Source organism: Moschus berezovskii, chromosome 15 (assembly GCF_049115385.1).
Source record: "Moschus berezovskii isolate FMDL1 chromosome 15, NW_MosBer_1.0, whole genome shotgun sequence".
Taxonomy (NCBI): Eukaryota; Metazoa; Chordata; class Mammalia; order Artiodactyla; family Moschidae; genus Moschus; species Moschus berezovskii.
This window is the reverse complement of record NC_142474.1, coordinates 20,571,554-20,599,520: the sequence shown is the minus strand read 5'-3', so window position 1 is coordinate 20,599,520 and position 27,967 is coordinate 20,571,554. Positions and strand designations below refer to the sequence as shown.

The 27,967-nt window shown below is 39.4% G+C and overlaps 1 protein-coding gene across 5 annotated transcripts in view; it reads left to right on the top strand.

The window, feature by feature from the left end:
• CBFA2T2 (CBFA2/RUNX1 partner transcriptional co-repressor 2) overlaps positions 1-27,967 on the top strand; it is a 153,371-nt gene that overhangs the window by 97,617 nt on the left and 27,787 nt on the right. For 4 of the 5 annotated variants that reach the window (XM_055435593.2, XM_055435583.2, XM_055435618.2 and 1 more), the window contains exons 2-4: positions 8,858-9,001; positions 12,879-13,120; positions 27,274-27,363. In XM_055435593.2, the coding sequence (XP_055291568.2) occupies positions 8,858-9,001; positions 12,879-13,120; positions 27,274-27,363 (476 nt within the window). The remainder of the gene's footprint in view (positions 1-8,857; positions 9,002-12,878; positions 13,121-27,273; positions 27,364-27,967) is intronic. The other variant, XM_055435610.2, reaches the window with a different exon arrangement.

Here is a 27,967-nt window from a genome sequence, read left to right as displayed (position 1 = left end):
CCTAAGGTGTTTTTCAAAAATCTGTTAATATGGTGAATTATTGGACTTTCTAATGTTAAATTATCCTTACATTCTTAGATAAACTCAGCTTGATTGTAATTTAAAAGAAATACGTTACTGGATTTGGTTTGCTAATTTTCTTAGCTTTATTGTCAGATAATTTTTATATAATAAAATACACCCATTTAATGTAAAAAAATTTGAGTTTTAGCTGTTGTATGTAGTTATTTTAACATCGTTGCAATCAAGATATGGAATATTTCCATCACCATAGAAAGGTTTATCATGCCTCCTAAAGTTCCCCTTTGTGGTCAATTTCCTCCCATCAGTACCAGGCACTGATCTGTTTTTTGTCACTAATTCTGTCTTGTCTAAAGTTTCATATAAATAGGATACTACAGTATATAGTTTTGTGTGTCTGGCATCTTTCACTTAGCCTAATGCTTCTGGTATTCATCCATGTTGTTGGATGGTAGTATGTTCCTTTTCGTTGATGTGTTACAATTTGTCTTTCTTTGATGGCTAGTATGTCTTACACCTTTTTATGTCCTCACCAGCCATTTATGTATCTTCTTTGAGAATCATTCCTTCAAATCTTTTTGTGCATTCTTAAAATTGGGTTATTTGTTATCATAAAGTTGTTAGAGTTATTTATATATTCTGGGTTATCTTTGTTTCTGGTGTCAAAGGGCACTAGTTGAAGACAGAGAAAGGAGAGATGACTAAGAAGGGAATAAGCATAATCATGAAGCAGGTGGTCCTTCACAGGTATGCTGGTCATCTTTGAGGTTCTCCATTTAGGTCTGTCTGAATTTTGGAAGAACATCAGATAACTAGCCTCCTTTTTGCAGCTCTTCGGCTTCGTGTTGCTAGTGTTCTGTCTTTAAATAACTTTTTTTTTTTAAAGTAATTTATATATGTTATTTTCTTTCACTGTCAATAGTAGAAGTTTCTTTACATCCAGGCTTTAGCAAATAAAACATTGTTCAGATGAGCCACTTTGTTGGATATGGTTTTTTACAAAAAGTTTTATAGGCATAGAAATAAAAAATAAACTAAGAATTAGGCTTTTTTTTAAATTGACTTATAGTATAGTTGACTTACAGTGTGTGTTTCTGTTGTACAGCAAAGTGAATCAGTTATACCTATACTTATATATAGTCCTTTTTAGATTCTGTTCCCATATAGGTCATATTGGGTAGAGTTCTTTGTGCTATATGTAGTAGTTTCTTATTATTTATACAGTATATATTTATACTGCTGCTGCTGCTGCTAAGTCACTTCAGTCGTGTCCGACTCTCTGTGACCCCATAGGTGGAAGCCCACCAGGCTCCCCCGTCCCTGGGATTCTCCAGGCAAGAACACTGGAGTGGGTTGCCATTTCCTTCTCCAAGGTGTGAAAGTGAAAAGTGAAAGTGAAGTTGCTCAGTCGTGTCCGACCCTTAGCAACCCCACGGACTGCAGCCTACCAGGCTCCTCCATCCATGGGATTTTCCAGGCAAGAGTACTGGAGTGGCTTGCCATTGGCTATGTATATTTACTACATACTATAAATATTTAAATATGTATGTTTTTATATAGTAGCGTGTATATGTCAATCCCAATTTCCTAGTTTATCCCTCCCCCACCCATCATTAGTTTATTTTTTTAAAAAGTTGTGGAATTAGGACTTTCAGGACATACTATTAAATTATAAAATGAAACAAAAAAACAAGGAGCAATACAGTTTGTGTGTGGTATAGATCAGTTGCCTGTTGGTTTATTGTTACAACAAACCATGCTAAAACTTAGTGACTTATAAATCTATAAGACAGGAGGTTCTGTTCTTGCTTGTGCTCATTTATTCATATGTTTGCAAGCAGTTAACTACAGATCATACTCATTAAGTTAGGCTCTTACATGTTTGGGGATCAGCTCATTTGTAGAGAGAAAGAATGGGTGGATATACAAGAAACAGATTTAAGTGGTTTTGGGTGAGGTGTGGGGTATATAGGGACAGGAGCAGGGAATATTTCTTTTTATATCATATATTAAGTTTTGAAACATATAAATATATGCTTATACATACAAAAAAGAAAATTATCTACCTAACCTCTGCCCACCCCCCACCCCCCAAATAGTTCTGTTTAAACTATGACAGTCGTTTCTTAGTTAGGAATCTGATTAGTTTTAAAGAACTGGTAATGACTTCCTTGGTTCACCCTGTTTGGAATAATCAGTATTCCTGTGCTAGTCATCTGAAAGATCTATCATATCAGTTCAGTTCAGTTCAGTTCAGTCACTCAGTCGTGTCCAACTCTTTGCCACTCCATGGACTGCAACATGCCAGGCCTCCCTGTCCATCACCAAACTTATGTCCACTGAGTCGGTGATGGCCTCCAACCATCTCATCCTCTGTCGTCCCCTTCTCCCACCTTCAATCATTCCTAGCATCAGGGTCTTTTCAAATGAGTCAGTTCTTCGCATCAGGTGGCCAAAGTATTGGAGTTTCAGCTTTAGCATCTGTCCTTCCAATGAATATTCAGAACTGATTTCCTTTAGGATGGACTGGTTGGATCTCCTTGCAGTCCAAGGGACTCTCAAGAGGCTTCTCCAGCACCACAGTTCAAAAGCATCAATTCTTTGGCACTCAGCTTTCTTTATAGTAAGAAAGTATAACTATAGTATAGTAAGATCTATATTCAGCTTATTTTTCTCAGAGATGATAATCAGGAGCACTTGACCATATCTTCTTCTCTCCAGAACTTAGCATAGATAAACATCTCAATGGCCAAGTAAAATCATTAACAGGGTTTTTGGGAGGGGATATAGGCCTGGCGTGCTGTGATTCATGGGGTCGCAAAGAGTCGGACACGACTGAGCGACTGAACTGAACTGATGTCATAGAAACCATAGTCACACAGCAAGTAAGTGATCAAGCATCCTTCCCATCAAACTCACCTTTCACCTAAATTCCGTTCCCCTTTGCAGCTCTGGGATTTTCACCTCTTTCCAGTCGTTTGTTGGCACTCCTTCCCCTCACATAGTTGCATTTGTCTTCTCTCTTATTTATACTTCTTGTATTTATTGCTCTTTTGTCAACCTCAAAATAATTTTTTAAAAACTGTAATTAAAAAAAAACCTAATGGAATAGCAGTTTATAATGACTTGTAAATGCCCTCATTTGTGGGCAGTTTATCATACAAGATTCTTCTCAAGTAGGACTTAGTTACACAGGATGTTTGTTTGTGTTTAACATTACTTTCTCTTAAAGCTACAGAATAATTCTACCCTTTAGTTTCATGTTTGATTCTTCAACTTCTTATGCAGGGGGAAAAATATCACAGTATCCTCATACTGAGAACTGTTTATTATTTGTTCTCTTTTGTCAGTTTTCTGTTTTTGTAACTTCCTTAGCATCTTTCACAATGGAGGGGTAAAATCATTACCGAGACATATTTTCCCGTGTTTGTCCTTCTTTAGCTCAAGTTGTTTGGCTTTATGTTGTTAGGTGGTGAAGCCTCAGTGATTTTGCAAATTCATGTGGTCACATTTCCAATATATCCAGATATTTTACATAAAGCGCAAACTTATAGAGTGACTGAATAATTATGTTGAACTTTAGAATCTGTGTTTAAGATCTAGTTGAGCCTTTCTGATAAAACTAAGGGTTAATTTAATTTTCTGGGGCTGAATACTTTGTCTCTTTAATGGTTCAGGCAGTGGTGTTTATGGGCTAAAGTCACACTTAAGAAATAGAATTTCTTCTGTTTGAACTTTAAGGTTCTCTGGAATTGAAAAGAGCTCAAAATATGGTTGATTCTTTCAAGGGATCCAGCTAGATGTTTTATAAAACATCATTTTTTAAAAAATTCAGAAATGATGTCACTCTAAAAGTGATTAGCCACCAAGCAGAGGGTTAAAATGCCTACTTTGGAATATACTCCTTATCCGCCATCTGAACAACTGCTGGATTTATCAGATTGTGAAGCAAGATAGAGCTCTCATATTATCAAGTGCAGTCTTGCTGCCCAACTTCGAACACAATATCGTCTTACATTATATGTGGCACTATTGCAACTGTTAATTCTTAGATTTTTTCCATACATTATCACTGAGGTCACATGGACTGTTGATCGTATACTCATTTTCTGTGGGGAACAAATGTCAGTATTAACTTGGACATAGTCACAAGGCGAGTTAAATAATAAAATCAGGCACTAGTCTTCATGTTTTCTAATCATCATTAGTATTCTTTCTTAAAGTACCTTCTTTATATCGCACTAGCATTGTCTCTAATCCTTACAACAGAATGAGGCCCAGAAAAGTGAAGTGATTTAATAAAATTCATGCAGGCTGTTAGAATGACAGTTCACACCAAACCTTTCCATCTCTGTACCCATCCTCTTCCTACTAGACAGTGTCATTGCTTGAAACCTGAGGCATATCACTAGTGTTGCAGGTTTGTGAGTAGTGATGTGAATAAAGGATAGGTAGTTTTAACCTCGGAGAAGGCAATGGCAAGCCACTCCAGTACTCTTGCCTGGAAAATCCCATGGATGGAGGAGCCTGGTAGGCTGCAGTCCGTGGGGTCGCTAAGGGTCGGACACGACTGAGCGACTTCACTTTCACTTTTCACTTTCACACATTGGAGAAGGAAATGGCAACCCACTCCAGTGTTCTTGCCTGGAGAATCCCAGGGACGGGGGAGCCTGGTGGGCTTCCATCTATGGGGTCACAGAGAGTCGGACACGACTGAAGTGACTTAGCAGCAGCAGCAGCAGCAGTTTTAACCTATAAGCGATGCTCTGGAGTCTGGGTTTTTCCCATTTTCTAAACTTTCACTTGGTATATAATTCAGTGTTCTGCAGTTGGGCTGCTCTGAGTTTTTCATTCTGCCAAGTGCTTAGTGCTAAAACACATCTCACTGCTGAGCCCTCCTCGGGCCTTTGGCACCCTTGCTGTAAAGGCAGGTGGTCTGAAGAAAGGCTCCCTCTAGGTTGTTGCACATTGTACACAACACAAAACAGTGCGAGACAACTGTCAGCTCCTTCCTTCTTTCCTCCCCTCACCCTCCAGAAAGCTGGGCCCAGATGGAAGAGCTGGAAGCATGTCAGCTGTGCTCTGAAGGGCATTGAGAAAACACTGTCAAGAAGAAAAAGGCAAACGTGATAGCTAATTAGTCCACTACCAGGACTACCATCAATTTTATCGTGAAAATGTCCCGGACAGAGAGATGGAAGGGCTGGCAGAGTGTTGCCCACATGGCTCTCAAAGAGCTACACATTTTTATCAGGGGATTTGTAACTTGGGATTGCTACCCTGATTGACTTTACGTATTCATTTTCTCTCTCCCCAAAATGTGGCCACTGCAAACTAAAGTAGAAAAATTCTTTGGGGGTATATTTTCCTCATGAGAAAGTGCCCTTCATTGTACAAATATTTGCCTTTTTGCCAGTGTCATGAATGCTTTTAGATGTATTGTATTTATAACTATGATCTCAGTGAAGGAAAACTTTGATGTAACATTCTCATTTCTCTATTTCTTGTACTTTGAATTTAGCAGTTAATGGAGAATAAGTGCATGGTACTTAAGTGAAAAGCTTGAAATTGCTGAGAGGAACATAGCTCAACTTAAAGTTTATTATAGCCCTGACCCTATTTTTAACCAAGTAGGTAACAAGTTTCCTTTAATGGGAAAAATAACTCTCTGAAGGTATTAGAACATTACTTTTCAAGTCCTATTCATATTAGCTCAGACCTAATTCTAATCTCAAGTTTAATCTACCCAATCTAATTTTCTGGTATTTGTTGCTATCGAGTATTGTCAAACAGCTATAAATTGTCCTTGTGGATGAAGTAGACTATGTTTAGGGCCACTTTTATTTTATTTTTTGGACACTCATCATAAAAGACATGCCTGGCATCAGAGATGTTGTCTCCACTCTTTTTTCTTACTTAGAATAGTTGATATATATAAACATGTATTTCATCATCCATAGTAATTTATATACAGCTGGCTGTGATTCCGTTTCCATGCCATGGAGTTGATGTTCACTTGTCTGGATAGTCCCACATTAGCTACCCACCCCCCACTACTTTGATCAATTTATAAGAAGTCAAGAAAGAATGCAGTTGAGATAAGATGAATTCATAACCTGGTTTCTTTCTTTCCCAGCCACTGTTCTCACTGTTAACCCTTGAGTCATATAATCCCTTGAGCTTGCTGCCTTGTTTTAGGATTGCCATAACAAAGTACCACAAACTGAGTGACTTAAAACACTATTCTCTCACAGTTCAAGAGGCCAGATGTCCAAAATCAAGGTATCAGCAGGGTTGATTCGTTCTTGGCCTCAGAGAAAGAATTTTTTTTATCCTTGTCTTCTAATTTCAGGTAGTTACTGACAATTCTTGGCATTCCTTAGCTTGCAGATGGCACTATTCCAATCTCTGCCTCTGTTGTTACATGGCGTTCTCTCTGTGGGCCTAGGTCTGTCTTCAGGTAGACTTCCCTCTGTCTTTTCCCTCCTCTTCAGAGGTTAAAGCGTCTGCCTCCAATGCGGGAGACCCGGGTTCGATCCTTGGGTCAGGAATATCCCCTGGAGAAGGAAATGGTAACCCACTCCAGTATTCTTGCCTGGAGAATCCCATGGATGGAGAAGCCTGGTAGGCTACAGTCCACGGGGTCGCAAAGAGTCGGACACGACTGAGTGACTGAACGGAACGGATAAGGACATCATCCTCGTATAAGGACATCATATTGGATTTAGAAACTACTCAGATAATCCAGGATAATCTCCTTCTCTCAAGATCCTTAATTACATCTTCAAGGACCTTTTTTTCCAAATAAGGAAACATTAACAGTTCAAGGAATTAAGAGGTGGACAGATTTTGGGCAACCACCATTCAGCCTATTATACTAAGTAATCATCTTCATAACTTCTCAGTCCTCTAGGTAGATATGTTGGTATTCAGTTCAGTTCAGTTCAGTCGCTCAGTCATGTCCGACTCTTTGCGATCCCGTGAATCATAGCACGCCAGGCCTCCCTGTCCATCACCAACTCCCGGAGTTCACTCAGACTCATGTCCATCAAGTCTGTGATGCCATCCAGCCATCTCATTTTCTGTTGTCCCCGTCTCCTCCTACCCCCAATCCCTCCCAGCATCAGACTCTTTTCCAGTGAGTCAACTCGTCACATGAGGTGGCCAAAGTATTGGAGTTTCAGCTTTAGCATCAGTCCTTCCAATGAACACCCAGGATTGATCTCCTTTAGAATGGACAGGTTGGATCTCCTTGCAGTCCAAGGGACTCACAAGAGTCTTCTCCAGCACCACAGTTCAAAAGCATCAATTCTTCGGCGATCAGCTTTCTTCACAGTCCAACTCTCACATCCATACATGACCACGGGAAAAACCATAGCCTTGACTAGATGGACCTTTGTTGGCAAAGTAATGTCTCTGCTTTTTAATATGCTATCTAGGCTGGTCATAACTTTCCTTCCAAGGAGTAAGCGTCTTTTAATTTCATGGCTGCAATCAGCATCTGCAGTTGGTATTAGGTTGCCACAAAAGTAATTACAGATTCAGAACGTGAATTTTAAATTATTGTAACCAGGCTCAAACACATCTTTATTAATCAAAATAGGAACCATTACAATCAACACATATTTGCCAAAGAGAAATAAGTTTGTTTACTCCTGTAGCATAAAAATCTGTGCTTCGGGATTCAACCAACTCTTGGAAAGCATTTTCTGCCTCCTGCTGATTTTGAAAGCATTTTCCCTGCAAAAAGCTGTCGATGCTTGAAGTGGTAGTTGGTTGGCAGGAGGTCAGTGGAGGATGAGGCAAAGCTTTATACCCCAATTCATTCAACTTTTGAAGCATTGGTTGTCCAAGGTGCAGTCGGATCTTGTGGAGAAGAATTGGGCCCTTTCTGTTGACCAATGCCAGCTGTAGGCATTGCAGTTTTCAGTGCATCTCATCGATTTACTAAGCATACTTCTTAGGTGTAATGGTTTGGCTGGGATTCAGGAAGCTGTAATGGATCAGACAGGCAGCAGACCACCAAACAGTGACCATGACATTTTTTGGTGCAAGTTTGGCTTTGAGAAGTGCTTTGGAGCTTCTCGGTCCAACCACTGAGCTGCTCATCACCAGTTGTCATATAAAATCCACTTTTCGTCACATGTCATAATCCAATCAAGAAACGGTTCATTGTTATTGTGTGGAATAAGAGAAGACAACACTTCAAAAAATGAGAATTTTTTTGGACTTGCAATCAGCTCATTAGGAACCTACTTATCAGGCTTTTTCACCTTTCCAATTTGCTTCAAATGCCAAATGACCAATAGAATGGTCGACATTGAGTTCTTGGGCAACTTCTCATGTAATTGTAAGAGGATCAGCTTCGCTGATTGCTCTCAGTTGTCGTTGTCAGCTTCCAGTGGCTGGCCACTGCACTCCTCATCTGCAAAGCTCTCATCTCCTTTGCAAAACTTGATCCACCACTGCACTGTGTGTTCATTAGTAGTTCCTGGGTCAAATGCATTGTTGATGTTGTGAGTTGTCTCTGCTGCTTTATGACCCATTTTGAACTCAGATAAGAAAATCACTCACTTGAATTTACTTTTTGTCTAACATCGTTTTCCTGTTCTAAAGTAAGTATAAAATAAATGGCAAGTGATGTCATTAGCAAAAAAAAAAAAGAAATGTGCATATAATATAACCACATTTAAGAATGTATTCCACTATCAAACAGCAAATTTCAACAGTGCAAAAATGGCAATTACATTTGCACCAATGTAATATTTCAGATTGTTGTCACTATTTTTATTATCTTATAGAAAATTCTGACTTCCATTTCTTTTATTCTTTACAGTTGGTGCTGACAAAAGGGTGCCAGCGATGCCTGGATCTCCTGTGGAAGTGAAGATACAGTCAAGATCCTCACCTCCCACCATGCCACCCCTTCCACCAATAAATCCCGGAGGACCCAGACCCGTGTCATTCACTCCTACAGCATGTGAGACCTCTTAGTTACTTGGGTTTGTGGTTTACAGTGACATTTGGATCTAAATGAATGTCGTTAAATCTTTTTATACACTACTCAGCATTTTCTTAATGGCTTTTAACATACACACATACATTTGGTTGTTTCTTTTTCACTCAGAATAGTACATAACTCTTTCAGGTACTTGGAAATTTAGTAGTATAAATATTTTGTTTTCATATTTTTGACTAAAAAGTATCTATTTTAATTTCTTTGACTCTAAAAGGATGAGTTTTCAATTATTATACTGATCCATAAATTTTATAAAATTATTTAACTACTCCACGACTGTCATGGTAAGGATTTTTTACAAAAGGAAATGATTGTTTTAGTAGTTTATTAGGGCTGCTTTAACAAAATTCCAAAGACTGGGTGATTTAAACGACAGAAACTTATTTTTTCACAGGTCAGGAAGTTAGAAGTCTAAGATCAAGATGTCAGCAGATTGATTTTTTCAGAGGCTGTCTCTCTGTCTTGAAGTGAGCTGCCTTCTTGCCCTGTCCTCTCATAGCCTTTCCTTGTGCATGTGCATCCTTGATGCTTCTTCCTCTTATAAGTACAATAGTCATATTGGATTACGACCTAGGTTCATGACCTCATTTACCTTTAAGGGCCCTGTCTCCAAATACAGTCACGTTCTAAGGTACTCTGGGGGTTAGAACGTTAATATAGGAATTTGAGAGGGGTATATAATTTAGTCCATAACAATCCTATTAGACAATGAATGTATAATAAGTTGCTCAGCCTTATTAGTCAAAAAGGAACTAAAACCAATGTAGTACTGTGTACACCCACAAGAATGTTCAGAATGAAATAGAACATCAAGTCTTGGTGAGAGTATGTGTGGAGCAACTTGAACAATACATTGTTTATAAGAATGTTTTTTGGTACTATCTATTAAAGCTGAATTTCCCCAAACCCTGTAACTTATAAAATTTAGCCCTAAAATCTCAATTTTAAAAAGAAGGTTTAATTATTTATGGTCCCAAAACATCAAGGTCCGTCTAGTCAAGGCTATGGTTTTTCCAGTGGTCATGTATGGATGTGAGAGTTGGACTGTGAAGAAAGCTAATCACTAAAGAATTGATGCTTTTGAACTGTGGTGCTGGAGAAGACTCTTGAGAGTCCCTTGGACTGCAAGGAGATCCAACTAGTCCATTCTAAAGGAGATCGATCCTGGGTGTTCATTGGAAGGACTGATGCTAAAGCTGAAACTCCAATACTTTGGCCACCTCATGCGACGAGTTGACTCACTGGAAAAGAGTCTGATGCTAGGAGGGATTGGGGGCGGGAGGAGAAGGGGACGACCGAGAATGAGATGGCTGGATGGCATCACCGACTCGATGGACATGAGTTTGAGTGAACTCCGGGAGTTGGTATTGGACAGGGAGGCCTGGTGTTCTATGATTCATGGGGTCACAAAGAGTCAGACATGACTGAGCGACTGGACTGAACTGAACTGAACTGGCAACTGGAACAATTTGATCCGAATTTTTGATACAAAGCTTGGTATCTTTTCCCCATGAAGTGAAACAGATTTAAATCTAGACTGTCATTCAGATTTCAAGATACACACTGTAGAATTATATGTGTATCTGTATGTGTAACTAAGCCCTTTTGACCTCCATATTTGACTGTTTAGGGGTGAATATGTGTTATTTCAGAAAATGTGATCACATACTTTTTCATTGAAGAAACTGTAAAACAGCCCAAGTGAGTGTCAGAGTGGCCAAAAGCATGGTAATGTATTATATTTATGGGTTGCTTCAAAAGAGGGCAGCTCTCCAGTGGCAGTGGTCCTTTCTGTGAAAACCTTTGCAGCTAATTTTCTGAATTGCTGAGGTTGAGTGTTGAGCCTTCCTTTCTAATAGTAGCTCTAATGTCCTTTCCTGGAAGACAGTAGAAAGATCACCATCTTTTTTCTCAGTCTGTTAACCTTTTATGCAGTGAGCCTTTTAGCAACATTTTAATGAACACTTTGATAGCTAATTGAAATATACACAGATGTATATTTATCAAGAAGTGGACAGTCTTTCAAGGCAGTACAAATATAGAAAGAACTAAGTGAGAGACTGAACTGAACTGAAGTATAATTTGGCAAGTAAAATAAGGGGCACATGTACATAGCACAGAGAAAAGTTATGAAATCTAGTAGGAGCAACATGCATGCATACTGAGTCGCTTCTGTTGTGTCCAACTCTTTGCGACCTCATGGACTGTAGCCTGCCAGGCTTCTCTGTCTGTCAAATAATGCTTCTTAATACAGGTGATATGTTTTTAGACCTTGTTTTATTTTGCTAAATTTTCAGGCCTGGAAATCATTAAATAAATCTATTGACACTTCAGTTCAGTTCAGTGGCTCAGTTGTGTCTGACTCTTTGCGACCCCATGAATCACAGCACGCCAGGCCTCCCTGTCCATCACCAACTCCCGGAGTTCACTCAAACCCACCTCCGTCGAGTCAGTGATGCCATCCAGCCATCTCATTCTCTGTCGTCCCCTTCTCCTCCTGCCCCCAATCCCTCCCAGCATCAGAGTCTTTTCCAGTGAGTCAACTCTCTGCATGAGGTGGCCAAAGTATTGGAGTTTCAGCTTTAGCATCAGTCCTTCCAATGAACACCCAGGATCGATCTCCTTTAGAATGGACTGGTTGGATCTCCTTGCAGTCCAAAGGACTCTCAAGAGTCTTCTCCAGCACCACAGTTCAAAAGCATCAATTCTTCGGCGATCAGCTTTCTTCACAGTCCAACTCTCACATCCATACATGACCACTGGAAACACCATAGCCTTGACTAGATGAACCTTTGTTGGCAAAGTAATGTCTCTTCTTTTTAATAGGCTGGTCATAACTTTCCTTCCAAGGAGTAAGCGTCTTTTAATTTCATGGCTGCAATCAGCATCCGCAGTGAATTTGGAGCCCAAAAAAATAAAGTCTGACACTGTTTCCACTGTTCCCGTCTGTTTCCCATGAAGTGATGGGACCAGATGCCATGATCTTAGTTTTCTGAATGTTGAGCTTCAAGCCAGCTTTTTCACTCTCCTCTTTCACTTTCAGTGCCTATTGACACTTAGGCATATTTATTTCATTCATCAGAGAAGAAGGGACTTTGCCTCGAAGACAAAGTCTTGAGTCTAGAGTTGTGTTCCAGATTAAAACTACAAAAACTACAGGAAAGCAGTGGTCAGAAAAATGGGCAAATAGGAAAACTGTAATCACATATATTATCATTAAAGCAGAATATAGAATGGAAGTGTCGCATATGGTATCTCAAAAACGCTTGGCACTATCAAGGCAGAGAAAAACAGATTTTGATGAACGTGAATATTCTGAATGGTCAAAGAGCTACATATATCATTGTAGGAATAAGTCAATAAATGTATGGAATAGAAAAAAAATTCTCATATTAACGCAGCTCTCTGCTTTCTGATAATCTTGTTCAAATGCTATATATTTAATTGACAGCTTTGCTTCTTTGGGAGTCTGAAGTTGGGGTCAGACTGTTGGAGATAGGATTCTACCAGATTCCGCTCATGCAACCCATTGCGGGAAGTCTTAAAAGCTACCCTTCCTCCCCACCCCCGACACCTGCAGAAGTTAGATGTTCCTTCTCTTTACTCTTGTGGCTCTCACAGTCTTCCCTCTTAACATGTGTATATTACTTTGTTACTGTTTTTTATCTGGCAGTCTGTCTCACTGTAAAGCAGTGTTGTTGAGGGCTGAATCAGAGTCTTGTATACGCTTTTATCATGGGATTTACAAAATTCAAATCAATAAATGAAAGAGAATGCAAAAAAGAAGAAATTAACAGAGATCATTGTGATTTGCACTTAAACCAAGTTTTTCTTTTAGTGAGCAATGGCATCAACCATTCTCCTCCTACCCTTAATGGCGCCCCATCACCACCACAAAGATTCAGCAACGGTCCTGCCTCTTCCACATCATCTGCACTAACTAACCAACAGTTGCCAGCCACTTGTGGTGCTCGGCAGCTCAGCAAGTTGAAACGCTTCCTCACCACTCTGCAGCAGTTTGGCAATGACATCTCACCTGAGATCGGGGAGAAGGTGCGGACTCTTGTTCTAGCGCTGGTGGTAAGTACGCCATCACTGTCAGGGACTGCTCTGAGTGTGTGGCTCAGAGCGGAAGCCGGCAGAGCAACTGTGCACTTCCCCTCGTTACTGAACTTGCAGCAGTGTGGTAAACTCTACAGCCTAGATTAGATTAGTTTGTAGAGTATTGTTGAGTCATGGATTTCAGTTGTGGATAATGTTTATCAATTTAATTCCTTTAAGCAACTTTGAATTTGTCTTAAAACTGAGTTTCAACAGATCCACTGAGGTTCCACTAAGTTTTGTTACTTAATAATATATTCTGTGCCTGGTGCATTGTTTCCTCATACAAATACAATTTTTTTAGGATTTTCAAGGTACACATAATTTGTTTTCCTATACTGAGGTGCGAATCCATGCTATAAATTAGAGATTTTCTTACATTGACACCTGGGCGGGTTCAACTCTCAGTATATGTAAGAGAAGAGCTGCTGCTGCTGCTGCTAAGTCACTTCAGTCGTGTCCGACTCTGTGTGACCCCATAGATGGCAGCCCACCAGGCTCCCCCGTCCCTGGGATTCTCCAGGCAAGAACACTGCAGTGGGTTGCCATTTCCTTCTCCAAAGAGAAGAGCTACCAGTTCTTAATGTTTGTAAATTGAATTCCTCAAGATTTACCACAACTAAAAGCACACTTTGCTCCTGCATATTAGCCTCTTATGTGATGAAGATGATTCATACAACTTGGCAGTTCTCAAAGTGTACTTAGTAACCCCTTGGATTTCTCAAGACCCTTTCAGGAAGCCCAGGAGGTCAAAAGCATTTTCATAATAATATTGAAGTATTACTTACGTTTCGACTCTTAATTCTCTCATGACTGTTGAATGAAGTTTTCTAGAGATTATATGACATAGGATATTGCAATACATTAAATGCAGAAGAATCCAGCTCTCTTTTATTGAGTTACAGAGCAGAGAGATTTGCAAAAGAGGGGCTTCCCTGGTGGCTCAGATGGTAAAGAATCTGCCTGCAATGTGGGAGACCTGGGTTTGATCCCTGGGTTGGGAAGGTCCCCTGGAGAAGGGAATGGCAACCCACTCCAGTATTCTTGCCTGGAGAATTCCATGGAGCCTGGCAGGCTACAGTCCATGAGGTCCCAAAGAGTCAGACAGGACTGAGGGACTAACACTTTCACTTTAAGTTACAGTGTTGTGTTAGTTTCAGGTGTACTGCAAAGTGCTTCAGTTATATTCTTTTTCAGATTTTTTTCCATTATAGGTTTTTACTAAGTATTGAATATAGTTCCATGTGCTATACAGCAGGTCCTTTTTATATATCTGTATTATACATAGTAGTGTGTATCTGTAAACCCCAAATTCTTAATCTGTCCCTCTCCCACTTTCCCCTTTGGTAGACAGTTTTTATCGTAAACAGATATTGAATTTTATCAGAAACTTTTTCTGTGTCTATTGAGATGATAATATGGTTTTTATTCTTCAGTTTGTTAATGTCATGTATTACATTGATTGATTTATGGTATTGATGGTGTTCAGTTCAGTCGCTCAGTCATGTCCGACTCTTTGCAATCTCATGAATCACAGCACGCCAGGCCTCCCTGTTCATCACCAACTCCTGGAGTTCACTCAAACTCATGTCCATCGAGTTGGTGATGCCATCCAGCCATCTCATTCTCTGTCGTCCCCTTCTTCTCCCGCCCCCAATCCTTCCCAGAATCAGTCTTTTCCAGTAAGTCAACTCGTCGTATGAGGTGGCCAAAGTATTGGAGTTTCAGCTTTAGCATCAATCCTTCCAGTGAACACCCAGGATTGATCTCCTTTAGAATGGACTAGTTGGATCTCCTTGAGTCTAAGGGACCCTCAAGAGTCTTCTCCGGCACCACAGTTCAAAGCATCAATTCTTCCACGATCAGCTTTCTTCACAGTCCAACTCTCACATCCATACATGACCACTGGAAACACCATAGCCTTGACTAGACGGACCTTTGTTGGCAAAGTAATGTCTCTACTTTTTAATATACTATCTATGTTGGTCATAACTTTCCTACCAAGGAGTAAGTGTCTTTTAATTTCATGGCTGCAATCAGCATCTGCAGTGATTTTGGAGCTCAAAAAAATAAAGTCTGACACTGTTTCCACTGTTTCCCTATCTATTTCCCATGAAGTGATGGGACTAGATGCCATGATCTTAGTTTTCTGAATGTTGAGCTTCATGCCAACCTTTTCACTCTCCTCTTTCACTTTCCTCAAGAGGCTTTTTAGTTCCTCTTCACTTTCTGCCATAAGGGTGGTGTCATCTGCATATCTAAGGTTATTGATATTTCTCCCGGCAATCTTGATTCCACCTTGTGCTTCTTCCAGCCCAGCATTCCTCATGATGTACTCTGCATATAAGTTAAATTAGCAGGGTGACAATATATCAACCTTGACGTACTCCTTTTCCTATTTGGAACCAGTCTGTTGTTCATGGTGTATAATCCTTTTAAAGTATTGTTTGAGTTAGTTTGCTAGTATTGGTTTGTTTTTTTTTTTTGCACACTGATCAGGACTTTATTTAAAAATTCGCAAACAATACTGTAAGTTTGCTAGTATTGTTGAGGATTTTTCCATCTATGTTCATCAGTGGTATTAACCTATAGTTTTCTTTTTTTGTAATGTCTTTATCAGGGTGATTGTCACCTATTAGAATGAGTTTGGAAGTGTTCGCCCCTCTGCAAGTTTTTTGAACAGTTTCAGGAGGATATGTGTTAACTCTTCTCTAAATGTTTGGTATAATTCACCTGTGAAGCCACCTGGTCTTGAACTTTTGTTTGTTGGGAGTTTTTTAATTACTTATTTAATTTCATTACTGGTATTTGGCCCACTCATATTTTCTATTTCTTCATAGTTCAGTCTTGGCAGATTGTATGTTTCTAAAAGTTTGTCCATTGCTTCTAGGTTGTCCCTTTTGTTGGCATATAGTTGCTCTTAACAGTCTTACAGTCTTTCGTTTTTCTGTGGTATTGGTTGTAACTTCTGCTTTTTCATTTATTATTTTACTGATTTGGGCCGTCTCTCTTTTTTTATTAGTCTGAGTATAGGTTTATCAGTTTTGTTTATCTTTTCAAAGAACCAGTTTTTCAAGTCATTGATCATTTTTTAAAATCTCCACTTCATTTATTTCTGCTCTGATATTTATGCTATTTTCCTTCTGCCTACTTTGGGATTTGTTTTTTCTTCATTCTCTAGCTGCTTTAGGTATAAGCTTAGGTTGTTTATTTGAGATTTTTCATATTACCTGAGGTAAAGTAGTATCACTGTAAACTTCCGTCTTAGAACTGCTTTTGCTGCAACCCATAGGTTTTGGGGTGTGATATTTTTATTTGTCTCTAGGTACTTTTTTTTTAGTTTTCTCTTCTATTTCTTCAGTTATCCATTGGTTGTTTAGTAGGATATTGTTTAACCTCTGTGTGTTTGTGTTTTAAAACATGCTTGATATGATTTCACTTTTCTTATATTTACCAAGGCTTGCTTTATTGCCCAGCATGTGATCTGTCCTGAAGAATGTTCCATTAGCACTTGAAAAGAGTGAGTATCCTGCTGCTTTCAGATGGAATGCCCTATAAATATCAATTAAGTCCATCTGGTACAATTTGTCACTTAAGACCTGTATTTCCTTATTGATTTTCTGTCTGAGTGATGTGTTCATTGATTAAGTAGAGTATTAAGGTTCTTTGTGTCTGTTAACATTTGCCTTGTATATATTGCTCCTGTGTTGGGTGCATATATATATTACAATTGTTCTATCTTCTTCTTGGGTTGATCCTTTGCTCATTATATTTGGTTTTTGGTGGTTTTTTTTGGTGGAGAGGGAGCTTTGGCCACACCACCCAGCTTGTGGGATCTTAGTTCCTCTACCAGAAACTGAAGCCGGGCCCTCGACAGTGGGAGCATGGTGTCCTAAACACTGACCACCAGGGAATTCCCAGTCACAGTCTTTAAAGTCTATTTTGTCTGATGTGAGAACTGCCACTCTGACTTTCTTTTGATTTCTATTTGCCTGGAATACCTTTTCCCATCTCCTCTCTTTCAATCTATATATGTGTCTCAAGATCTGACACATACCTCGTGCTCAGTCACTTAGTCCTATCTGACTGTACACGACCCTTTGGACTGTAGCCCGCCAGGCTTAGGCAGCATATATATGGGTCCTGTTTTTGTATACGTTCGGCCAGTCTGTTTTGGTTGGAGCATTTAGTATATATGCTCATATTGCCATTTTGTTCATTGTTTTTTGGATTTGTTTTTTAGGTTCTTTTTTGCCTTTCTTCTTTTGTTCTCTTCTGTGATTGGATGACTATCTTTGGTGTTGTGTTTGAATTCCTTTTTTGTGTGTGGATATATATTACAGATTTTTGTTTTGCAGTTACCATTAAGTTTTTATATAGTGATCTCTCTCTATATATATATGGAGAAGGCAATGGCAACCCACTCCAGCACTCTTGCCTAGAAAACCTCATGGATGGAAGAGCCTGGTAGGCTGCAGTCCATTGGGTCACTAAGAGTCGGACACGGTTGAATGACTTCACTTTCACTTTTTCACTTTCATGCATTGGAGAAGGACATGGCAACCCACTCCAGTGCTCTTGCCTTGAGAATCCCAGGGACGGGGGAGCCTGGTGGGCTGCCCTCTATGGGGTCACACAGGGTCGGACATGACTGAAGCGACTTAGCAACAGCAGCAGCATTTTGTACTCTGTTCCCCTCATGATTACTGTTTTTGGTTTTATATTTTACATCTAATTGTTTTATGTGTCCCTTAACTGCTTATTGTGGATTCAGAAATGTTGCTGCTTTTCTCTACCCCATCCTCCAGTAGCTTTGTGTATGGATGATTTCCTACCTTTATTTTATATTTGCCTTTACCAGTAAGCTTTTCCATTTCCTAATTTTTTTCATCACTTTAAGTGTATTGTGCCACTCCTCTTTTTTTAGCAGTTTCTGCTAAAAAATCAGCTGATAGTCTTATAGGAATTCCTTTGTATGTTATTTGTTTCTTTTCCCTTATTGCTTTTAATATTCCCTGTTTAATTTTTGTCATCTTGTTTACAAATGTGTCTTGGTGTGTTTCCTGTATAGGAAGGACTGTGCTTCCTGGGCTTAGGTGACTGTTTCCTTTCCCAGGTTAAGGAATTTTTCAGCTATCATCTCTTAATATATTTTCTCACACCCTTTCTTTCTTCTCTTTCTGTGTCCCCTATAATGCGAACATTAGCGCACTTGATGTTCTAGAGGTCTCTTACACTGTCTTCATTTCTGTTCATTCTTTTTTCTGTTTGGTGGCAGTGATTTCTATACTTTGTCATTCAGCTCATTTATCAATAATTCTACCTCATTTAGTCTAAATTGATTCCTTTTAGTGACTTTTTCATTTCAGTTATTGTATTCTTCACCTCTTTTTGGTTGTTTTTTATTATTTTCTAATTGTTTCTTGAAAAGTTCTGGTTTATTGCTCTGTGTATCCGTTTTCCTCCCAAATTCTTTGATCATCTTTACGATCATTACTCTGAACTCTTTCTTGGGTGGATTGCCTATCTCTACATCACCTGTTCTCCTGGGGTTTTATTTTGTTTCTTTGTCTGAAACATTCCTCTGTTGCCTCATTTTGTCTACGTTTCTATTTGGTTTTTTATGTATGTGGTAGGTTAGTTACATTTCCTGATTCTGGAGAAGTAGCTCTCTGTAGGAAATATCCTATGCATCCCAGGAATGCACTCCCCTCTGTCATCCAAGGAACAGGGGCCAACTGTTCCTACGGTAGTGTCTGGCATGCATTTGCAGACTTGGTTTTTATTTCCTTACAAAAGCTTGTATCCATCACAAGTGTTTTTAATTCTCGGTTTTATTTTCAGATATAGTGATTCCTAATAGATGTAACCCACAATAATTAGAGGGATTACGAGACTAAAAAGTTTATGAACTGCTGCTTTAAAACGTTACTCAGTATTGTGTAGAAGAAACCACTTTCATACAAGGCAAAATGTAATAAATGACTTTATCATGAGAGATTCTATCCCTGTTGTTTTGTATAACTCTAGGTGGTTCATTATCATTACTGTATAATGTTTCATTGTAGAAATACACCATAATTTATACTGTTTAAAAATATTTACTTTGGGCTGTGTCAGGTTGTCGTTACTGCACAAGGAATTTCTTTAGTTTCAGCAGGTGGAGACTACTCTCTATCTGCGATTCATGGGCTTCTTATGCTTTGACTTCTCTTGGTGCAGAGCATGGGGTCTAGAGCAAGGGTTTTAGCAGTTGTGGTGCACAGGCTTAGTTGCTCTGCAGCATGTAGAATCTTCCTGGACCATGAATCGAACCTGTGTTCCCTGCATTGGCAGCTGAATTCTTAAACACAGTTTATACTTTTCAATGGACATTTGAGTTTCTTACATTTTGAGGCATCATCATAGGTCCCCCAACACCACTCCCACCCCTTGAGATTTGCTAGAATTCTTGGGACTTGGCATATTATTTTGCCCAGAGCTGAGATTTAATACAGAAGTATAATAAGGATACACGGCTGGATCAGAAAGGTGAGACACAGTCAGGATCTGGAGGAATCCACGTGTAGGCTTCCTTTTTCCCCTGTGTGAGTGGTCAGAGAGAGTTCACTCTTCTCCCATCTGTGAAGACAACAGCAGCATATGTGTGATGTTTCTACCCAAGGAACCCCATTAGACACTCACTGCCTGGGCAAATAGGCACTCTGTACAGCATGTATGAAATTCCAGACTCCTAGAAGGAAAGTTAGTGTTTAGCATAAATCAGAGCTTGTAAAAATAGTACTGTCATCCATTGAGGGAAGTTGTTTTTGTTTCTTTGTTTGGGGTGAGGGGAGTCTGTTTATTGGTCAGATTTTAGAGTACCATGGAAAAGTCTTTCTGACTCTAGACTAATAAAATTTACCTTAAATGTCAAAACGAGTTTGAACATAATTGGAAGCAAAGTAGACATCAGAATTTGTCTGATGCCATTTCCAGCAGCAAATTACTTTAAGTAGGATCTGCTTAATTTCAAGAGTAAAAAGAAAAAATGACAGCTCATTTGCACGTGCATGCACACACAAAACTAATTTTTTTCTAGCTATGAAAATATACTTTTTTTGTTGTTTGGAGTCTCTGTCTCAAGGACAGCAGAGAAGACTTCAAGAGAAAACATCTTGAGCATCCAGTGGAGTGGTTTGCTAGTCCTTGAAGTGTTAGTTGCTCAGTCATGTCCAAATTTGCGAATCCATGAACTGTAGCCTGCTAAGCTCCTCTGTCCATGGGATTCTCCAGGCAAGAATACTGGAGTAGGGTGCCATTCCCTTCTCTAGGGGATCTTCCCGACCCAGGGATCAAAACTAGGTCTCCTGAATTGCGGGTGGATTCTTTACCATCTGAGCCAAACGTAGACGTAGCCAATTGTCTCTCTTAAATGGCTGTGCTTGGGTTAAGATTTTGTTTTCTCTTTCAGATTTTTTAATTGTTTAATCATGAGGTGGGTAAGATACACATAGCACAGAATTTACCACCTTAACTATTTTTTTCATCTTAACCATTTTTAAGTGCACAGTTCATTGGTATTAAATATAGTCATTGTGCAACATCAACAACCATCTACCTTCAGAATTTTGTTTATCTTTCGGAACTGTAACTTATGCCCTTAAGCAATGTTTCCCCATTTCCTTCTTTCCTCAGCTCTGTCAGCCATCATTCTACTTGACTACTCTAGGTACCTCGTATTATAAAATCACAGTATTTATCTTTTTGTGACTGGCTTATTTCACTTATATAATATTGTCAAGGTTTACCCTATTAGTCTAGAGTCATGTTGTACCATGTCTTACAATTTTCTCCCTTTTTAAAGATGAGTTAATACTTCATTGTACACACACTCACACACATACACACTATGTTTTGCTTATGCATTCATCCATTGATGAATACTTGAGATGCTTTCACTTTTTCAATTTATGAAAATTTTTGTATCAGTGTAGGAAATTATTAGTTCCTAGATGCAGTCTGTGGGGTCGCTAAGGGTCAGACATGACTGAGCGACTTCGCTTTCACTTTTCACTTTCACACATTGGAGAAGGAGATGGCAACCCACTCCAGTGTTCTTGCCTGGAGAATCCCAGGGACGGGGGAGCCTGGTGGACTTCTGTCTATGGGGTCACACAGAGTCGGACACGACTGAAGTGACTTAGCAGCAGCAGCAGCAGATACCAGTCAGTGCCCCAAGCTTGCAAGCAGGCTTTCCTAAGGTTAGCAGTTGTTGACCAACTATATTGTCTATTCTGTACAAAGGCCATTATAAATAATGAGCATTTTTATGTATAGTACATGTATGCAGGCATTGCACTGAACAATGGAATTGTGATTTCATAGGGTATACATTTATATAAATTGAGTATATAAGGCCAAATTGTTTTTCCAAGTTTATGCCAGTTTATATTCTCACATATTAAGATTTTCATTGAGATCAACATCTTGGGGCTTCCCTGGTGGCTCAGTGGTAAAGAATCCACCTGCCCAGTGCAGGAGAGTCGGGTTCAATCCCTGATCTGGGAAGACCCCACATACTGCAGAGCAATTAAGCCCATGTGTCACAACTGTTGCACATATGCGTTGGAGCCTGGGTGCCACAACTACTGAGCCCACGTGCCACAGCAGCTGAAGCTGGTGCATCCTAGAGCCTGTGCTCCACAGGAGAAGCCACTGCCGTGAGAAGCCTGTGTACTGCAACTGGAGAATAGCCCCCACTCACTGCAACCAGAATAAAGCCCATACAGCAATGAAGACCCAGAACAGCCAAAACTAAATAAGTGAAGTGAAGACACTCAGTCCTGTCCGACTCTTTGCGACCCCATGGACTGTAGCCTACTATGCTCCTCCATCCATGGGATTTTCCAGGCAAGAATACTGGAGTGGGTTGCCATTTCCTCTCCAGAGGATCTTCCTGACCCAGGGATTGAACCCAGGTCTCCCGCACTGTAGGCAGACGCTTTACCGTCTGAGCCACCAGGGAAGTAGGGGCATTAGCCAATTCAAAATTCACATCACCAGGATGGCTCAAGTCCCTCCTCGTTCAGGGATCAGAAGATTTATCTCCTGCCTGTTTTGGAATACAGTCCCTACCAAGCTGTGTTGGCTCTTTAGAGCCAAAACTAAATAGATAGATAAATAAAAATAAATAAGCTTATTAAAAAAAAAAGAAGATCAGCATTTTATGCAGACATAGACAAATGGATTTGTGGACACAGCGGGGGAAGAAGAGGGTGGGACAAATTTAGTAGCATCGAAATACATACATTACCACGTGCAAAATAGATAGCTAGTGGGAAATTGCTGTATAACACAGGGTGCTCAGACTGGTGCTCTGAGCAAACCAGAGGGATAGGATGGCAGGGGTGGGGAGAGAGCCTCAAGGGGTAGAGGATATATATCTACTTACGGCTGATTGACATTATCGTACGTTAGAAACCAACACAACATTGTAATGCAGTTATCCTCTAATTAAAATAGATTTTTTAAAAGATCAGTGTCTTAGTCCTTTTAGGCTCTTAGAATAGAATATTAAAGAGTAGGTGGCTTATAAACAATAAATATTCATTTCTCACAGCTCTCAAGGTTGGTAAGTTCAAGATCAAAGTTCAGCATATTAGGTGTTTGGTGAGAGCCCACTTCCTGGTTCATAGATGGTCATCTCACTGAGCAGAAGGGGCAAGAGAGCTTCCTGGGATCTTTTTAATAAGAGCTCTGATGCCATTCATTAGGGTCCTGACCTAGTCATCTCCCAAAGGCTGTGCTTCCAAATATTGAAAATGAAGCTTCAGTGTAGAAATTTTGAGGACTTACAGAAACATGTAATCTATAGTAATTGGTATTGAAACTATATTTGGAGACAAGTGTTTGTTAAGTTTAATATCTATTTGTTGTTAAAAAATGCACACCTAGCAGGAATTTCCTTAATCTGATGACAATTGTATGTATGAACAGAAAACCTTCAGCAGACCTCTGCTTAATGGTGAAATTTCAAAAGCTTTCCCTCAGATAATAGGAACCAGATAGAAAGTCTATTCTCTGTAAACCTGAACATTATAGCCTAGTAAATAAGATATAAGGATTGGAAAAAGATAAATAAAACTGTCATTATTTGTAGATAAAATGATTGTCTTAATGCGTATTGCATTTGAGCTTACCAGTCTGTTCTTTTTCCTATCTTTTTTTTTCCTTTTTCCCTTTTCTTTTTCTTTACTCTCTTGGTGAAAACTTTGTCTAATTTGGAAGAAAACACCTTTAGATTATTATATTTCCCAATCCGTAAAAGCCTTATTTGATCTATTTACGTAAGGAATGGTTAAGATTTTGGCGAGCATGTATAAATGCACAATCCTTCCATGTGGAGAAAGCTTGCTTAGCAAAGTCAGAAAATGTCACATAGGTAGCATAGCCAGAGTTTAGTTCACCTGTGTGCATTCAGTATTTCTATTGTGTAGAAGGGAAGGGAAGGTCCTGGTTGTCCTTAACTATACCTGGAAACAAGGGTGGCAATTTCCACTGCACAGTAAAGATAAATGTTTTCTGCTCTGGCTACTTATCTGGAAAATACACATTCTAGAAGGTAGTTTATGCCTTAAACTAGACAGTTCCTTTGAGTTTCCAGTATTTCTCCTCGACGTTCATCCTAAGAAAATGATAACCAATGTACACTAACAGTATTTATAAGGCCAAAAAAAATTTGAACCACTTAAATGTTCTATAAATGCCTGAGTAAATGACAGTACCTCAGTTTAATGGATCAGTTTAATGATATGGTCATGTCCAGTCTGATTCCGTGATGTAACAAAAAGATGTGTGTAAGTCACTCTGGTTGAATCCGACTCTTTGTGAGTTGGACCTGGCTACTCTGTCCAAGGAATTCTCCAGACAAGAACACTGGAGTAGGTTGTCATTTCCTTCTCCAAGGCATCTTCCCAACTCAGGGATCAAACCAAGGTCTCCCACATTGCAGGCAGATTCTTTACCATCTGAGCCACCAGGGAAGCTCCAACAGAGAGATATACTTCTTCCTATTCCTCCTGACAAATACAGCAAAAAAAAAAAAAAACGGTTACATAAAGCAAAATTAAGACTCTTGAAAGATAGAAGAAAGCAGATTGGCTAGTGACCTCGAGACCCAAGGAAGTTGAGTGAGTTCCCTTGGTTTTATGCTTTCATTAAATATCCTGGACTGTGGTCTGGAGAAATCAGTAACAAGGAAACACTAATGAGCACAGGCAAATGCAAACCAAAAACCTCAACAACAACAAACCCACCTCTTTCTAGCCAAAGAACTAGGAAAGGAGCGTCCAAGTAAGGTAGAAAACTTTTAGACAAAAATCACTCTATTGTAGTCCACCAGCTCAGGAAAAAAAAAAATAATGTACAACCTTCCCTCTCCCGTAAGAGACCTAGTGGGGAGTCTGAGCTCCCACCATCAGTAAGGAACCCCCCCTTCCTCTTCAGATCAACAGAGGTTGAGTGAGAAGCTTGGGGTTATACCGCAGCTGACAGCTTCAAAGATTCTCCTGTTCTCAACGGCACAGTGATGGAGGATGCCTCAAAAACAGAATATGTAGATAAAATCTGTAGTCTTAGAACCCAAAACATTCAGTATACTGCAGAAAGTTGCTTATACCAAGACGTGACCATCTTGAGTGTAAAGAGAAAATGTAACCAAGAGACATCAGTCAAGATGACCCAGATATTTGAAATATGTGACAGGGGTTTTGAGTCAGCCATCATAAAAATACTTCAGTGAGCAATTACACAAATGAAGAAATACAAAGGTCTCAGCAAGGACATAGAAGGTATAAAGTAGAACTAAATGCAAATTGGAGAACTGACAAATATAATAACAAAATTATAAAAACTCAGTGATAGACTCAACAATAGACTGGAAAGAATCAGTAAACTTGAAGCTAGAGCACTTGAAAAAACTACCCAGTCTGTACAACATAGAGAAGTTAAAAAAGCATAACAGAACCTTGGGGATTTGAAAGAGATCTGAGTCATAGTAGGAGGAAAGAAAGAGTGTGGGGCTAAAATAAAGGCGGAAAATATAACAAAAGACCTGTATCTATAGATTAAACAGCTGAGCAGACCTCAAACAAGACATCACATCTGAGGAATTCCCTGGTGGTCCAGTGGTTAGGACTCCATGCTGTCACTGCTGAGCACCCTGGTTCAGTTCCTGGTTGGGGAACTGGAATACCCCACAAGCTGCGTGTCCTATTCTTTGTGCCCCATGGACTGTAGCCCGCCAGGCTGCTCTGTCCATGGAATTCTCCAGGCAAGAATACTGGAGTGGGTTGCCATTTCCACGGGATCCACAGGATCTTCCTGACCCAGGGATTGAACATGGGTCTCACATATTGCAAGCAGATTCTTTACTGTCTGAGCCACCGGAGAAGCCCCTTCTCTTATACTTACTTTTTATTCCCTGATTGTCAGTAGATTTGGTTGCATTATATACCTGTCATTTACTAAATCAGGCACTCAGGTTTAAAAGGAATTTTTTGATATGAAATGGGATAAGCTGTTCAAACATTTTCATTTAACATGGTTAAATTTGATACATTCTTTTTTCCTAAAGAAATATTTTAGTTTTTACTCAATATTGTATGCTATATTTGGAAAATCAAACATAATTTCACATCTAGAAATAACTATTGTTGTAATTTTCCTTCCAGATGCTTAAAATACTATATAAATGTTTTTGTGTTATTTTCAAAAATGTATTATTGGAATATACTTCTATGTTACTGGTTTTTCACTTAGTATATTATATGTATCTTTCTTCATTTATGCATACAAATCTACCACCCTAAGTGTTCTATGTATTATACATTATAATAATGCATTATGATTAATAATAATAAATAATCAGTTCAGTTCAGTCGCTCAGTCGTGTCCGACTCTCCGCGACCCCATGAATCACAGCACGCCAGGCCTCCCTGTCCATCACCAACTCCCGGAGTACACTCAAACTCATGTCCACAGAGTCGGTGATGGCATCCAGCCATCTCATTCTCCGTCATCCCCTTCTCCTTCCGCCCCCAACCTTTCCCAGCATCAGAGTCTTTTCCAGTGAGTCAACTCGTCGCATGAGGTGGCCAGAGTATTGCAGTTTCAGCTTTAGCATCAGTCCCTCCAATGAACACCCAGGATTGTTATAATTTTTAATGCAGTTTTGTGTTGGTGGATCTATATATTATCCATTTCTTTTTAAGAAGTAATACTTTGCTGATGAATAATTTGTGTGGTACATGTTACATCTTTGAACACTTGATGATTTTATGAAAATAAATCCTAGAAGTCATCGTTGTTCTTTTAGGCAAGCAAGAATTCAGATTAATGTTTTGTTTTTAACTTAATATGCTGTGTTTTAAGGAACTGAGGTAAAAATAAAAATTGTTTGTGAACTTCGAAGAAAATATTTGTATTGTTATATTCCTCTTAGAGAAGCTGAGAATCCTAGCTTAAAGAAAGACTTGAACAAATACTGGGGAAATGCTGAAAACTTCCCTGGGAATACTAAAATCTAACTAGTGGAAGTCCACTCACTTGGAGGTACTCTGATTTGTAAACAGACCCCCTATTTTTGGAAGAGCACCTATTTTTGTTACTAACTTCCAGCTTAGAAGATTTAGGGAACTGATGCTAGGAGGTAGGCAGAACCAGTGAAGAAATGAACTGAAGAAATGAGGCTCCAAAGTCATTAAGTTGATATCCTGGACTAATTTGGAAACTGTTCAACTGGAAACACTGTACTCTTGGTTACTTGTACCTAAGGTGACTTGTGATCAACCCCTCAAGACAGGGGACCTCAGTGCCACTCTTCATGGGAGGAATGCAATGCCCTATTTTGCCCAGCCTGCTGAGCATTATAGGGAACTTACTAGATTTGGGACAGTTGAGAAGAAAATCAAAGAGGCTGGATTTCTTTCATAAAGGAAACAGAATCTGGTTAACTTTTGAGAGGGATCTGGGTTCACAATACTGCTTTTGGAATTATTCTCATTATTTCAAAGGGCTCAGCGCTGTCAGATTTATGTTAGGAGAACACTGTCCAGTTTTTGAAGTTGAACAGTGTTATTTTATCTTTTCAGAACTCAACAGTAACAATTGAAGAATTCCATTGCAAGCTCCAGGAGGCTACAAACTTTCCTCTTCGTCCTTTTGTTATTCCATTCCTCAAGGTAATTTTTATAGCTACTGATTGTAAATTATCTTCAGCATTTCTTCAAAACTGCTACTGATCCCTCTTCTATGATCTACATCAGGGCAACTTGCCACATTTTCATATCTCTATTTTATTTGAGTCTGCTAGAGAAAATGTGAGTGCAGTTTTCAGATAAGGTTTATGTTTGGTGAGATGAGAGTTTCAAAAGCCTTGAGTTGTGGTTTATATGCAGACACTGCTGATGACACACAGAAGGAGCAGGTGGGAGGTGGGGAACAGGAGTGGGGGTGGGCTTGAGGTGTGTGCATGACATGATGGTTGGGCTCTTAGCAGAACTAACTGGACACTGTTGGTTGTGGCCAGCGGGTAAAGAGTGTGTGTTATCAATGGAGACTGTCAAAACAGAGGTCTTTGCAATTAGGACTAAGAAGAGCATGTGGGAAGTCATTGTTTGCTTCTCTCCTCCCCCCATTTAGTTTAGTTTCTAATTACATCCTCTGGAATTAATTGTCCTCTGGAAAATAACTTTTGGGGATGTTGGTTAAAATTATTGTGTGTCCCTGATACGCGAGTCTGGGTTAAATTTACATACAAAAGAAAGACAATTTTATTTTGAATTA